Below are 16468 nucleotides of genomic sequence, written 5' to 3'. Positions count from 1 at the left end.
AAGATGTACCTTAGTTGTGTGTGTGTGTGTGTGTGCCATATACAATATTTTACGAAAAGAAACATAAATGTCAGCAAGGCTTACGTAAGGACGATCAGAAGTTAAATGGGTACGACTTCTTAGTCCCAGTGACCTGGGAGTGCAATGACGACAAGAAAGCCGTGGACAGGAAAGGAACGCGGCGAACGAAATAAGTAAGTGAGCCAACAGCGCGGCGCGGATAAGATGATGTTGCTTTCATTTCCAATCGGTCAGTGAATGAACATGGCTCTGCGCGAGTGGTACGCCGATCGCGAATTGCTCCTAACAGGAGTGACCAGCGACCTGGGACGAGCGCTGCTGGAGAAGATCCTACGTTCGTTTCCCAAAGCGAAGGTTTACGTTATCGTCCGGTCCCGGGATGGGCTCAGCAAAGACGACAGGATCAAGAATATTCTTCTTTCGCCTCGGTACATCTCATTTACCCTCGAGTCTCTGTTATATCGAATAACGTGGTTTGTCGCGAAATGTGGAATTTGAGCCGAAGAAGTAGTGCGCGCTTGGGAAAAAGCAGTGGCGAGTTAATGTGATAACGGTACCGTCGTTACGGAACGACTTGAGATTATAAAGTTGAAATTAGTGGCAAACGAGCTGCGCGAAACTTGAATCAGAAACTACGTTCTTCCTAAACAAAATCTTCCAGGGTCATACATAAAACATGAACTACGCGTTCCTCGGGTAGAAAACATCTCGCGGCGGTGTTCATCAATTTCTGTATCATTCGCTTCGTTCCTCGTTTCATTACGTTCATCAGGAACAACTGTAGAACCGTCATAAAATTATCGGTACAGTTTACTGCATAATAAAATCCGTAAACAATACATATTTTATACAAAAATAATAGCGGTTCATATTTGCGAAGGAGGAACCTCGGAAGGAAAAATCGCAGTGACTGTTAATAAGAATGAAGATAGATATAAATTGTGAAATTATGGATTGAATTAATATTTGTGATATTAGTTCGCGAATTTTGGAATTATTTATTTATGTGAACTTTGTTTCTCCACCAATCGCCTTTCTAAGATTGTTCGTGAGGTTTTTTTAATCGATCGTTTTATGGGAGAACGAAAATAATTTTCGGGAATCTTCACTCATCTACGTTGAATGAATCATTTGTTATACAAAATACCAAACGTCGTGATATTAATTTGCGAATTCTGGAATTATTTATTTATGTGAACTTTGTTTCTCCGCCAATCGCCTTTCTGAGGTCATTCTGTCTTTTTAATCGATCATTTTAAGGGACGAAAATTAATAATTCTAGGGAATCTTATCTCAATTTCGTCTGACGAATCATTCGTCATACAAAATAGCTTACAGTCGTGTGATCATTCATTGCATATTAAGCTGGGCATTTATTATACGTTGCAGCTGACTTTAATCATTTAGACATTTCACCCATCCATTCTAATCAAAGTTTCATTAAATTCGACAGTACAAATCGTGTCGATCCGTTTAATTATTCCAAAAAAGTTGCTGTAAAGAATATCTTACCCAAAAAGTTCCGATCAGACTGGATACGACGTGGCAGCATAAAAGAATCAGTATCACTACCTTATAGTATACACGCGTAGACGTATAAATTGGATTGCTCGGTTACGTGATCGTCCACCGTAACGATACCGGTTGCATCGTAAGGTACACACGCGAACTAAAACTCAACCGCGGTAACCGGATTGTGGATGGGTATTCTCGCCACCGGTGAAATTTATTTTCATTACCGCGTTTTCCGCGTCGGCCGTCTTTTCGCCGCTATTATAAATTCTATTGAATGCGCACGCGAACGTTTCCACGCAATGACTTAAAGAAAAATTCCTTGACGTACTTCGAATTCGGCGACTAATAATCTCTTGGGTAGAAACTTATGAAGTGTACTTCTATAAGTGGTAGTTTAATTTCAGTAAGAAATTGAACCGGTATGAAGAATAGGGGAATAGGTTGATTTAAGGGAGCTGCTACGAAGCGTTAGGGGAAGAGTGAAATTCCTTAAGGAGCAGGTATTTATATTTGACCGTCTTCAAGCTCACGTCGCAGGCATTACAGGCAGCAAACCATTGATATGATTATGGTCTACATGTACGTAGTCGTTCCAATAATAGGAGCCTTGGTAGTCGAAGGCGTGGTGAAGGACTGTCTGCAAAGCCCTTAACCACTGTTATACCGAACGCTTGCTGTACACAATTGTTAATGGTACACTCCATTGAAAGAACGTTATACCAGAACCTATTTTCAAGAGTTAAATTATACTCGATCTCACGGAATTTGACAGAGCAGGAAGTCCTTATTTAGTGCTACGATTTTTTACGAACGTCTTCATCAATTTATAATCGTTGCAACTTTTAAGTTAAATCACTATCGTCGTTGGCCCCGATTCAAATGATTGATCAAATTTCACAGGTGTGAGAGGCTGAAACAACAGGATCCGAACGCGCTAACCAGAGTGAAAGTATTGGAGGGAAATTTAATGTACGAGGGATTCGGGACGACGACGACGAGCAGAGCACTGCTGCGAAATGTGAGCGTGGTATTGCATGCTGCTGGTCCGCACGAGAAACTCCTCCAGTTTTGCCAGGAACTGCCGCGACTGGAAGCCGTGGCCGCGTTCACGAGCGTCTTCCAAGGCCAGGGGAATCGAATCAGCGAGTCGTTGGAAAAGGAGCACGGACTCGATGGACCTGTGGCTTTGGTACGGGTTCCGTTGGTCGGGCCGGCTCTCAGCGAGCCTATGCCTGGTTTCGTCGACGTCCTCAAAGGACCGACTGCCCTGATGGTAGGAGCGGGCCTCGCCCTCGGCAACGCGGAGTTTCAAGCGGAAATCATTCCGATCGACTTGGCGGTCAACACCCTCATCGCCGTTGCTTGGGAACGGGCCACCGCCGCGTAAGTACCCTTTCCCTCTCCTTTCGCTCGCTCCGCTGACTTCCACGGTTCCAAGCGATACGCCTTGGATTAAACGCTCTTGCGGTTCTATGCAAATAAGACGAGCCCGCCGATGTTTGTCCTCCCACAGAAATCGATTTGATACCGAATGTATCAAATCGGCACGCTACAAGATTAGCCACATCTTAATCCTACTCTCAACATGATTATATCATTTCTCATTTATTATTGGAAATTTATTGATTTATGCGAATCTTTTATGCACACTTCTGAAACAGGTTTTTTTCTTACCTTATCTATCTATTTAATTATACGAAAAAAACAGTCCTCTCTATAATATGTATACAGGGTGTCCCAGAGAAAGTGTTACAGACAAAGAGAGGTGATTCTCTAAGTATTTATGAGCAACAATTTCCTTTACCAAAATGCAAAGTGAGGCATGGTTTTTGAATTATTAACAAAATATACTGACCAATAAGAGCGCGTGTAGGGCCCGCGCTCTGTCATGGCTGAGCGTCACGATCCGAGTTAACTTACCCAGTATTTTTCGTTAATAATTCAAAAACCATGGCTCACTTTGTATTTTACCAAAGGAAATTGTTGTTCAGAAACACTTCTACAATCAACCCTTTTCGACTGTAACACTCTTTCTGGGACACTCTGTATGTATAATACAATCTTATAACTATCTTATTACTTGACTTATTAATTGGTGATTATTAAAACAAGAAGAAAAGTAATAATAAAAATTCAATAAAAATCGTCCTGTTACTTTTTATGTTTACTTCCAATAATTTATTCTATACAATTCAGTTATAAATTGCACGGAAAAATAATTCCAACAAAATCTTTTGACGCTCGAGGGTGGTTTATTCCCTTAATTGATAACGTGCCCGTACGTCTACCTAACGACGTGTTTGACGGAGGACGTCATCGATAAAAAAGCTTGAGAGATAATTAACCCCAGCGTTGGTTGCACCGTGCGAGTGCACATCGGACGTAAGGAGTGGCGCAATGCACTTTGTTAGTTAACACGAATCGAAGCACTGTTTCGCGATAGTTTCCGAAAGTCGCTCTTGATACAATAACCAACTAATTGCCAGATAACTCGACGCATCGTTGCGAACGCCTACTACAGTAACGGAGAAAGTTAATTGGCAAGCGGAAAACGGCGCACGTTGCAATGTAACAGGTTCTTACGTAAACCGGTGCAAACACAAATTATTAAAAGGGAAACCTACATACGTAATACTCGACGAAAGTTGTTCCCTTTAAATGTGCAAACAAGATGCAACACTGGCTAATAATATAAAGCGTATAAATATAAGACGATGCTTTGAACATACCTATAAGCATTCAAAATATTTAGTAAATATTCTAATTTAACTATTTAAGTCATGAACATGTTTTCTGTATGTACATAAAAATACAAAAAGAGCTCAATAGTGCTCTTTAGCATTAAAACTGTTGATATCTAATCGTTAGATTATTTCAACAGTGAATAGTCTCAATTGATTAATGATTGTTTCAGGAAAAGTTTACAAGGATCGATTGTGTATAATGCAACCTCGATCGATTGTACGTGGGGCGAATTGATAAAAAAGAGTCAACGGGGAAACAAAAAGTTCTCGTATCCAACCTTTGGCCTACGTGGAATGACAAGTATAGCTGTGATGTACTGGATTCTAGTGGCTCTCTTCGAATGGTTACCATCCGCATTCTGTGATACGATCCTGGGCTTGTTCGGAGCAAAGAAAAGGTGTGTAATCAATTCGGTAATTTTGTTTAACTGTATATTTACCTTCCTTCAACATTTTCATTATGGTTATTTAATTAATCGATGTAAAAGTATATTAAAAAAGGAATAACTAATTTAGCAATTCTAAAGCCAAAAACAATTGTTACTTCCATATGTGATAATATTTATTTATTTATTTATTTATTTATTTATTTATTTATTTATTTATTTATTTCGCACAGTTACTTCATATGTAATATATGCCATACATTTAAATAATATTTTAGAAAAAAGGATTTAACAGTTAATAAGTTTGGATTATTTTATAACGTTGCCGTTGTATGAGATTAAGAAAGAATAAAAATTACGCACTTTCTTATAGTAAAGAAACTGATTACCAAAAAATAGTACTGAAGTTTTCGTAAAGTGGCGTGGGAGATTTTCGCGTGGGAAAAGTTCGGCGGTCGCGTTTACCAAGACCTGGTGGTGTACGCGGGACAATTGGCGATGCGATCGTAAAAGTAAAAGTTAACTCGAACTGCGATTTAGTCGAATATCTGGAGTAAACAGGTTTCCCACGAAGCTGCACGAGCCGGTGCGATAGAGATGCGGAAGGGGGGTGGGAGGGAGGTCAGTTGAGGAAAGAAAACTCATTTTCTCCGCGGAAAAGTTGCGGGCCGGTTCTCTGATTGCTTTTAAAAATCGCGAGTTCACTTCGTTGACCGAAGAACTTAACGAAAATCTTGACAGCCTCTCATTGAAATACGTTCCTCCTGCTGGACCGGGTGATTTCAAGTTCTGGAAACTGTCGTACGCGCGAGTCACAGTTTACTTAAAAGTTACTCCTTTGCGTTCCTTCCAAAATTCTTCACATTGGTTCACATCACGACTTGTTAGCTTCGATTGAAGAGTTCGTAATAAAAATCAAATCGATTATGTGTATGTGTGTGTGATAATATCAAATACTCTATTTCTATTTAAAATAATTGAATGTAACACTTCTAAAAGTAATTATAATTGAGTTTAAACAAAAATTGTTTGAAAAATTGACGAAATATTGAAATGTATTGAATAAAATTGATTATTTGCCTGTATGATTAAATAAATAACTAAATAATTAAATGAATAAACAAAAATTGATTCTCTTTCTCTTCTAACGAATAAAAGTAATTTCTATTCATTTAACACTTTTTATGAAATCATAAGAGAAAAAGCTAAAGCAAGCATGAATGAAGGAAATGTGAAAAACTAATTTGAAGAGTTTCATCGTCGATATTAATGATCTTGCATTTTGTCATGGTATTAGCATCTTAATAGGGAACGAATAGGACAGGAATTCGATTTCGTACGCTGTCAGAAAATAGTCGAAGTTAATGTCTCGCGGCAGCGTCGCGAAAGCTTACGCGCCTTTATTACTCGGCGAAGTCAAAGCTCATTGCCTTCCTACGCCCCAGCAAACTTTTGCAATTACATAAGAGACGGTCGCGAAGCGATATCGAGTGTGTCCTACATATCGATCTGCATACATCGTGCAGGTAACGTGTTGCATGCGAGTGCTGCGTCTTCAGCCGTCGTTTATCAGCCCGGCGAATTACCGTGCTGGTGTCGTGTCTAATTGCGTTAATCGATTGACCAGCGGGGACAATGCTTTTGATTAATTGAAATGGTATTCACCATCGCATCGCTATCGACTGAATTTTAATATTTGATACCCAGCTTGTTTTAAATTAACTATAAATGTATGTTTAAAACAATGAACAATAATGGGTTCATAATATTCTTTGATATAAAATAGAGCTATAATAATGGGTAATAGAAACTGAATATAACAGTTTAGCAACGGTTCTTTATTAGTTCTTCAGATATTGGTAATAAAATTTGCATGCATAATTTTCTCAATCAATTGTATGTTAGTTAATACAAAAAGAGATCTACATACACCGATGATAAACGAAAGACGAGGATAAAATTGCTGCAAATCGTTGGAGGTTGTGGGAATAGTAAACCCGAGGAGAGAAGATAGACGACTCGACGATTTTCAGAAGAAGTAGAGAATGTAAAACCTTGGGTTTTTCCGCAGACTTCTGGAGGAGCATCGGAGAGTCCGTAATGCGCTCCGTTCCGTCGAGTCAATTTCATCGAGGCCCTGGTCAGTGGAGAGGACGCGCGTGTTCCAGCTCCAGCAACGACTCGCCCCGACCGACCGAGATGCATTTCCGGTTGTCACGGAAATTGACGTAGAGAGTTACGTTCTTTGCACGGCCGCCGCAGCGAAGAAGTATTGCGTGGACGAGACTAATATCACCCTCGTAAAAATCTTTCGACTACTTTTCCTCCTCCTTATTGCGACCGTGCTTCTCTGCGCGTTCCTCTCTTACAGGCATCACGTGCCTGCGAAACATCATGAACTGTAACTCCCGGCCAATATCTCCTGGCCGAGAAACGAAAGATATTAGTTAGTTGTTTCTGTGACACGAAGCTATGGAATTCATGTAGGAAGCTTTTCGTTCGATTATCAACTGGTTAATTGGGATAAGTAACGTAGCGGAAGAATTTTATTTGAAGTTTATACGTGACAATAATAACGAACAATATTGAATAAATAATTAACTTTTGGAAGAAGTATGTAAGACATGATTTAATCGAGAAATATTTTTAAATAAACGATAATTAGCGATCTCTTCTGTTAACAAATTATTTATTCTATAAACTCATATTGTAAACTGATTAATTGGGATAAATAAAGCAATGGAAGAACCATATTTCATATTTGTACGTGATAATAATAACTAATAATAGTAGATAAATAATTTATTGTTGGTACAAATATATTCAAAAATAATTTAATGGCGACAATAATTAGATTTTTCTGTGAACAGACTATTTACTCTATAAAATTCATATTGTACATACATACATATTGTTCTACCTTTTAACATTCGAAAACAATTTTCCCTTTTTCAAAGAATTTCAAAATTGCATCTCGACGAAAAAATAAAAATTCTCCATTCAGAAAGAATTAATCATGAGAGACGAAATAAATTGAATAATTTACTATTAGGTAATTAAAACTAAAATTGAAACTTTTAAATGATTTAATTATTATTATTATTATTATTAATTTCAAGAGTAAAAATCAGACTCCTCTCATGACATGATAGTCCAGTATAATGCGTTATTAAATTATCAATAGCATACCTCAGTAAAAAAATCCGGTGGGAAATGTTTAAAAGAACGGTTTCACGGTAGAATGTTCCACCTGCGATAAAAGAAAGGCGTCCTTATGAAACAAAGCTAGTAGATACGTTCCCTTTTCTCCACTCTTTTATTACGAATTTAACCGTATGATAATAATAGGATCTAACGAGATAATTAGAATGCCTCCCTCGGTGCGGACGCGGTCAAAACGGTATTGCTAGAGCCGCCGGAATAATCAAAGGAAAAGTTTGCATACGAGAACAGATCTCTCTCATTTTTATCTTGCTCTTTCTCTCTCTTCCTCTACCCCCGTTCCCCGTATCCCGCCTCTATTATGCATTTTAAAGAGGGAGTTCGACCGTGCCGTTTTAATTTGCTCCGACTGACGTCTAGGAATCACGCGATCTCACGAAATGTTTACAGGCAGCTTTAACTTCGGAATTCGCCTATCTAATTTTTATTAAGCCCCCAGAATTAGTCCAAAGCGTTCCTGCCACGGCACCGTCCAACTTCTCCCGTTTTATAATACGTCCAAGGCAACGAACGAAATTGGAAAGCGCTTCTGTTTCTACAAAATTAAACATCATCAGGTTTTAATTCGAATTCCGACGGCGACGTCGCCGTTATTAATCAGGTTAGCTTAATCTCCTTTTCCACTCTCTGCTCCCCTACGGAAGGGACACACGGCGTTCACGTAAGTATATATTTCGCGCTTTAATTCTTCCGCGAGGCGAGACGCTTAAACCAGGATATCCTTCGCTAATTTCGCCTTTCTTTTCGCACGATGCTAATTCTATAAAACAATGTAAAAAAAGGGAACGCCGCCGCCCAGAGACACGCTACGTGACCCATTTTCCGTTTCTCTTTAATCAAGAAAGGGTGACTCTTTTCAGCATAATAATACAGCAATAAAGGGAAAGGAAATAAAAAAAAGTCCTATACATATTTTGCTCGTAATAACTATATAAAACCACGGAAAATGGTGATTCTTTTTTTTTATAAAAACAATCGGTGGGGCTGGTGCACGGGACCACTAAAAGGGAATGAGAGGGGAATGAAATTAGGAAAATCCGAAAACACCGGGGACGACTCGTGCGAAAGATTGCACGGGTAAGCCGAACTCGGTGGTTACATCGGCATTCAAAGAATCGAATGTATAAATATGGTATCGAGGGCCGGAGTGCATGGCAAATATCCGTGAGAATCGCGCAAGGCGCTTGTACGGACATAAGGGAATGCTATTCCGGCGAAAGTTTGCCGGCGAACTACTTGCCTTTGCGCGGAGTCAACGAACATGCACACGCGCAACGGACAGGCATGCACACGTACGATATATATCTTTCGCTTAAGTTTTCTTCTTATGCAACGCATTACATCCGAGCCTCGCTTATCGGGTTGCATGATCTTCCCGCGCCAAGAAAAATATAAAACCGACCGTGCCGCGTTACCTTTACAATAACTTTCCTTTGTACTCTTTACCCCTCTTACCTCTTACTCCTACTGCAGACGCAGTCAGCGTTAGGTGAATCGAGCTTCGAAAATTCTAACGCGAAGGACATTTATTATTGTCGAGTTTTATTAACATTCATTTTCCGTCTGTAGATTTACATATATATATATTTTCTGTTTATAGATTTATGTATTGGAGTTTATACCTGTGTAATAAAGTATAATTGTTATTTTTTAAGGTAGAGGCATATGATTTTCGACCTGTTTCTGATCGAATTAATTTTCCATAATCTAATATAATTTTAATATTTTTAGTATCTTTGTTCACCTTTGAGTAATAAATAAATTCATTCGAACCGAACAATCTACAATGACGTATATTATTATATTCATACATGAGAGACTGTACTTAGTAATAATTTTGAAATCGATGTTCATAATTGAGTTTGAGAATTTATATCGAGGAGGTACGATAACCGAGGCCCGTGCCATCGGAAGCTCGGGTTCGCGTGATTGCACGGCGGCAGGCAGACGAATTATTCCTTTAAAATCCAGTTACCGGTTGCGAGCGCGAAATTTAACAAAGAAACTTGCAGATTACTATAGTTTCGTGAGATATAATTGGACGTGGTGGCTGAAACTGTGCCTTCGTAATAATAATTGGTGGAACGTCTGTTCCATGAAACGAAGTTCCGTGAGTTGGCTGGCTGGCTGGCTGGCTGGTTGCCTGTGCGAAAACGCAGGTACAGAAACTGTGGCAAGGAAGAGACAGAAATGAAGAGAAAGAAAACGGGATGAAAGAGAAGAAGAGAGAGAGAGAACGGTTTGTCAGGATGAAAGAAAGCGAAGAAAAGATGCAAGGGAGAAAGATAGCAGAGAGATGAAAAGTTGGGCAAAGGTAGGGACTCGGGAAAGAGAAAGGACGGAATGAAAGAGTCGCGAGGGTAAGTACGTATTCAATTTCATTGCAGCGGGAATGAATAAGATGTATATATTTACGTATACGAATTGCCTCTCCGAGGAAAAGTGGCTTGCGCCACGCCGCGCCGTGCTACGTTGGTCCGTCTGCCACGACAGAATGCCAGCATCCCAGCAAAGGAACATCAAAGCGGTCCTTGTACATCCATTCAGCTCGCTTTATGTTCATATAAATATTTTAGCCAGTCGTGCCGACTGTTAATCGTGTCCGTCTCCCAAATCGACCCGCTGCGATTGCCTTTGTCCGCGCTGTTTCAATTACTTCCTCTGTCCCAGGTTATTGGTTTCCAAATGATGGAAGAAACAAGAGTAATGCGGAATATTTCATTTCCCAACGTTAGGTTCAATGAATTTCGTAATCGTCCTGAATAATTGTAACGTTAAAATTTTGGTAAATTTTGCTGTCTTGTTTATTTGAATGTAGTTCAAGGAAATGACCAACGGTTTTAACACTAAACACTAAATACTTTTACAAGAAATAAAAGGAAAACTAAAGATTGGGGTTATTTTGCTAAAATTGTAATTATTATTTAAAGAAGTACCAACGCCGATACTAAATTCTACTCAAATGTAAAAAATATAAATATAGCACATTGCTGTACAAAAACTGTCGTTTAAATTACATGGACTTTTTTTTTACAATGGACTTTCGATCGTCGATGAGAAGTAAGAATTTTTATTATCATAACTGGACGTTGTTCGCGGATCGAGTGGCTGCTTTAAAATTGAACCCCAAAGTGAATATAAGCGATCGTTCGACAGAATGTTTAGCTAGAAATTTTCCCATGTCCTATCGTTCCTTACTGAGGATTAAAAGATAATACCGTGGATTCACGAGTTCTTTGTACCAACAGTTTCTTAAATCGTGACCCATTATCTCCACCTCTTTCTTGAAACGAGTCTCCGAGTAAGACTTTGTCGTTGGTTCATTCCGTAAGAAACAATTAAATCACGAAACTTATTTTCGCACTTTAATAAGTTTAAGACGTAAGTCTCCGCGAGGATTAGGCGAATTACGCTAAAGAAAGCCGGGGAAAGAAAGTTTCAGAATGTATTTTTATTTGACACTCTGTGGAAATTTTTACGAGTTCACCACAGAAATTTTCGTAATTAAAACACTGGCGGTTACGCGTGTTAGCATGGTATACGTTATGACAAAATTACGACCCGGCGTGGGTGGAGTTCTCTAGCCCTCGACAAAGCGTAATTTTATCTTTCCGCGTTATTGCTCAAACGCTTAAAATTTCCCTTACCTGCCGCACTAATGACACGGTTGCCACGCGAAACAGGAAATTCTGAAAAAACGGAATTTTATGATCAGCAAAACTTGTGCTGGATATTCCCAGATATCATCATAATTCCTATTAAGTGTTTAAGTTTTCTCTAAATAATGAATCTGTATTACTATACGTCAGAATAATTAATATATATTTAACATAAATATATATTTAAGTAAATAAAAGAAAATTTCCTATACACGTGTTGTTCCTTAATCAAACGTTTTCGTTAGTAAGTCGAAAACTGTTCCTAGGAGAAGGATTGGACAAAAACATTGAATAGAGTAGCACGATTCGTCAGACTTTAAGACTCGCAATGGTGTAGTCCTGTAAAGCAAGAGATTTTCCAAGAGGCAGAGGCCCGGCTCTTTTTGTCCTCGCTTTACCAACAACGGTTTTCCATCAGTGCGCTCTCATTTCCTGGTGTAGCCACGAACTCCGCCTCGGTCCACGACGATATTAATTGAACGAAAGAAACACCGCGCCATTGTTTCCGATCTTTATTCCACTTGATCCCAGAACACGACGCCATGCCCAGTCCTATTTCCATCTGGGGCCGGCTATGCGGCACTACGGGAAATGGAATCGTCACGGACGCGATTAATCTCCCAATTACAATGGAACAGCTACCCAATTTCCTGTGGTACCATGTTTGGTAATCGTTTGGCTCGACAAGAAAACGGATCCGAAACGAATCGAGGGAACGCGATCGCGTTCACAATAATTCACCCAGCATTCCACCCTCGCAAACCCGCCATCCCTTATCTCTGACTACACGTTACATCTCTTAAGCTTCCGCAGGAATTTCTCAATGCACTTCAAATTTCGCTTGCTGAATACAAACATAATGTCCTTACATTCTATTGTCCTTGTTCTTCAATGGATCACTTATTTTGAAGAAGAAAAACTGACGTAGTATAATTTATATGTAAATCTGTTTTGTATAATAAAATTCAGACAAGAAAAAAGAAACAACTTTTATTTGTTTTGAAGAACACAGAACAGACAAGATATTAAAATTCAAATCAGCTGGTTTTTCAAATAGACTGGTAATTTGATGCCATTATTAGTTTGATCTAAGCAAATTCGCAGCTTCAGACGTCGTCGTCGTCGTCGAGAATTTTGTCACGTACTCGTCGGGACTCGGTACTCGTCTCTTGTCGATCTTAACCGGATTAATGGGAACAGATTTTATCGAGGAAAACGACGCGACGACGGTACGAGCTTAGCAATTTCCAGCCGGCCACTAATGTTTTCGCCATAGATAGAACAACTTCTTGTGTTTCGCTCGCGCTCCACGGTCTCGTCCCGAGATCCCCGATACCTTCAGACTCGAGGAGCTCCTCGAGTGGAGGAGGGTTTCGCGATTTCGTTTACTTAAGCACCACAGACTGTGAAAGTTGCCGGAAAAGAGGAGTGCAAGCAGATACTACTGCCTCCTCCCGCCGCTATCACTTGTAATGCATACTTTATGGAAATTAGCTGCCGCCGCGACTGAAACGGGTAAATATTCTCACCGGCCGAGCCTGGTCTTTTTTAAACGCGATTAAGGAAGCATAGCTGCATGCTCGATGGGATATAAGATCTTTTAATTTAGACGATGGACTAAGTACTTGTTCTGACATAAATTTCGTTACGCGGGAACGACACCGTCCCGTTGCTAACTCTTTTAAATGAGACAGGGGAATGTTTAATGCCGCTTTCTTAATTACGAGGATGAATATTCGCAGTTTCATCTTGGGAGAAAAATTGCGCGAGAAATTCCGGTAGACGCGGGCGGGCTTTACGTTGTACGTGTAACAAGAAGCGGAACGAAGATGGACGTGATGAAGAAATGCGCGGCAGGGAAGGAGGAAGCATGATCCCCAATGTGTCTTCCGTTCCGAAGCTGCCTGAAAATGTTAAGAAATGTGAATATAAATGTGTTCGCGCGAAAGACGCGGGGAGAATAATGCGCGGGAACGTTCGCCCCCGACAATCCTCGCGGCGTGGTTCACCGTCGAACGATCTTTATAATGGATTATTACAATATGCGAAACGATTTTACACGCTGCACCCAGGCTTGACGGGAGGGGATGATGTTAGGAACAGGACGGAGGAACGTCGCTCGGCGCGGCGACGTCTCCGCTCCAGATTTGTAAGACGCGTCCGCGACTCAAGGAAGCTTGGGAAACGCTGTCATTGAAAAAGTCTGTCGCGGAGGAGAAGGGAATAGACACGGTCGCGTGTGTATGCAAAGATAAACCGCGAAAGGAGAGTAGTCGGGATCGGGGTTGGGGTTGCGAATGAAAAAGTAATGCAGCCACTGCTCTCGAGCGGTGGGACGACGAAACGAAGAGCCGGGGAGAGAGCGAGACGGGGTGGAGAAGGGAAGAGTGGCGCATAAGTTATGGTTGGCATTGTGCAAGACCCTCGGGCGAAGTTGCGCGAATTCGAAGAGGGTGCGCGATGCCAAGGTGGCGACGGCGGCGGCGGCGGCGGTGGTAGCGGTAGACTCTTGGAACAACTAAGCAGCTTTTCCCATTGCCGTGCAACCCGCGTGCGGCGTGCGAGCCACACGGTCTACGAACGTGTCAGTTAATCTACACCCTTGCCGCGTTAAGCTAAGCTTTTTGCCCGCTCCCACCCTTTGCCGCTTCCCGTGTTTTTTCTTCTCGCCGTTCCGGACGCTCTCAACGAAAACAGTAGCACTCGCTCTCTCACGAGGAAAATGCTCGCTACGCCTTAATTGAAAATCCTCCTTTACGTCGATGGGCTGTTCGATGAAGGCCAAGTCGGTGGTTTCACTCGTTCTACTCGTTTTCTGAATTTTTCCTTAATACCATATGTCGTATCAATTATTTCTTTTTCTCTCTCTCTTTTCTTTTCCTTTCCTTAAGACTAATATGAATTTTTCGTTAATAAATGAATGTAAATAAATGAAGAGACATCTGAACAACGGACTCACAGAAGACACATCAAGAGCAGGCGTAAAACTTCGATTCGTGTATCGTAAGCTTCACTCGAGGACTGGCGATTATTTCACAACAGACTCGAATAAGGTTTATGATAGGCGAATCAAGGTTTTGGCCTTCTCATTCGCCGGTTCGTTAAAGAATCGATTTGGAGCCTCGGGAGTCAGAAGGGCTGATATAATTCGCTCAGGTTTGGACAAACTTTCTCTACCTTACGGACTTGGGATTCCGGCATGCTTGACGTTAGCTAGAGCGAACTTGCGCGAATAAACATAGCTCGACTTCGGTTAAACTTTGCGAACTACCGGGGTATGTACGGTGCTCAGATTTCGGATAATCTCAGATTTAACGGGCGATGATCTTGCAAACACCGAGAGCGGAGGGAAACGTTTGCTGCATAATTAATACGGCGAAATTAACATCGATTTCGTGGAATAATTAGTGACCGAAGTGTAAACATTTTCTACAGACTGCAACGCGGACCGGCAACGTATTTGTATATCATTAATACTATACGATGATTCCATCCCCTTTGCACTCCGTCGGTCGGCATCCGAACGCTAAAATACAGGATCTCCTGAGAAAATGTGTACACACTTCAAATATTCATGAAGTTTGTTAAAATACGTTTCATTTTCAAAATGTAATATAATCGTTAAGATCTGTATACGTCTTTTTGGAACGCCCTGTACATGAAACATTAATACTTGCATGAAATGTATCTTTTTATCAATAAATTATCGAGGAAAAGATCTGTTTACAATTATAGAAAGCAGAAGAGAACGTTTCGAAATGTATTTGTATATCATTAGTAGTATACGATAATCCCTTCTTCTTTGAATTTTAATGATTAGCATTCGAACTCTAAAATACATATATGGAACGAAAATACTTCCCGGTAATGTATTTTTTAATCGATAGATTACTCAAGAAAAGATCTGTCTTCAGTTAATAATTATACCAAACTGAAGGGAACGTTTCGAAATTTGATTTTACAATTTTCAAAAATGTACACCGGGACAATACGAATCTGAAGAAATTGTTTGTTATTTGAGAAAAACGAACACACTAGATTAGATTGGGTTTCCCCCCCGGTTTGACAGGAAATAAGTTATTCGCGAATCCTGGCAGAGTCATGGAATAACCGCATTACTGTGGAACTTTCGCGTGGAGCCTCGCTCGCGCCGCCCGCGGCGCAAACTTCGTACATACATGCGACAGGCATCGGCGGAATCGTGAGTTATACCAGGCAATTACAGGCACCGCGAGCCGAATAATTATTATTATTGTCTGCCGCATAATCCACGCGAGTCGTTGAGAACCCGAGCATCATCTTGTTCCCTCGTTCCTATTCTACATTCAAGACGCTCGTTCCGTCGTCATCGTTGACGAGAATTAGGTACTAGCGATGTACGTATAGAATTGTGTTAATAAGAAATTCATTAGCAAGTAATTATTCAGTCAACTATTCCGGTAGAATTGAATGTGAGTTGGTTTAGTAAAATAAGCTACGCGCGTACAAATGATTCAAGCCATAATTCCGTGTTCAAAGGTACGACACAGTAAATTCTACTATAACCGTTCGAGCGTTAAGAAGCGCTCTCGCATTTTCCTCATGTCGTACCAGACATACAGTGTACAGACATACAATCATGTTAATATCGAGATAAATCTTATTGCATTCACACTGCTGCGTGTGATTGTCACATAAAACGGGGTAGCGAGTTGAAAGATAATCGGCGGGGGGAAGGGGGTGTGGTAGAAGAAAATGTCACAGATAGGAGGATAAAAACGAGCGGAATGGACTCTCGCAATAGATAAAGCGTTCTCCTCGATGAAGCGTTAATGGCGGAGCATTGATGCTAAGGCGGAGAAATTAAACGGCCGGTGCCTATTTCATCTCGGGGCGGAAATTAATTTCGCTCGTTCTCTCTCGTCGCCCGCTGCCGCGGCAG

At 40.6% G+C, this 16468-nt stretch overlaps 1 protein-coding gene across 2 annotated transcripts; it reads left to right on the top strand.

Annotated features, from left to right (window-relative positions):
* Nucleotides 1-56: 56 nt before the first annotated feature.
* LOC108622291 (fatty acyl-CoA reductase 1) lies at nt 57-7425 on the top strand. 2 transcript variants are annotated; one of them, XM_026811377.1, is made up of 4 exons: nt 57-194; nt 2437-2919; nt 4451-4678; nt 6738-7425. In XM_026811377.1, the coding sequence occupies exons 1-4, from the start codon at nt 145-147 to the stop codon at nt 7069-7071; spliced, it is 1095 nt and encodes a 364-aa protein (XP_026667178.1). In that variant the 5' UTR covers nt 57-144; the 3' UTR covers nt 7072-7425. The 2 variants fall into 2 exon arrangements, with proteins under 2 accessions (XP_026667178.1, XP_017875568.1); XM_018020079.2 differs by lacking the exon at nt 57-194 and adding an exon at nt 224-449 and having other exon boundaries at nt 6738-7424.
* Nucleotides 7426-16468: the final 9043 nt, after the last annotated feature.

The sequence above is a fragment of the Ceratina calcarata genome, unplaced genomic scaffold (genome assembly GCF_001652005.2).
Source record: "Ceratina calcarata isolate Rehan_Ccalc_2016 unplaced genomic scaffold, ASM165200v1 scaffold213, whole genome shotgun sequence".
NCBI lineage: Eukaryota > Metazoa > Arthropoda > Insecta > Hymenoptera > Apidae > Ceratina > Ceratina calcarata.
This window is presented reverse-complemented; position numbering and strand designations above follow the sequence as displayed.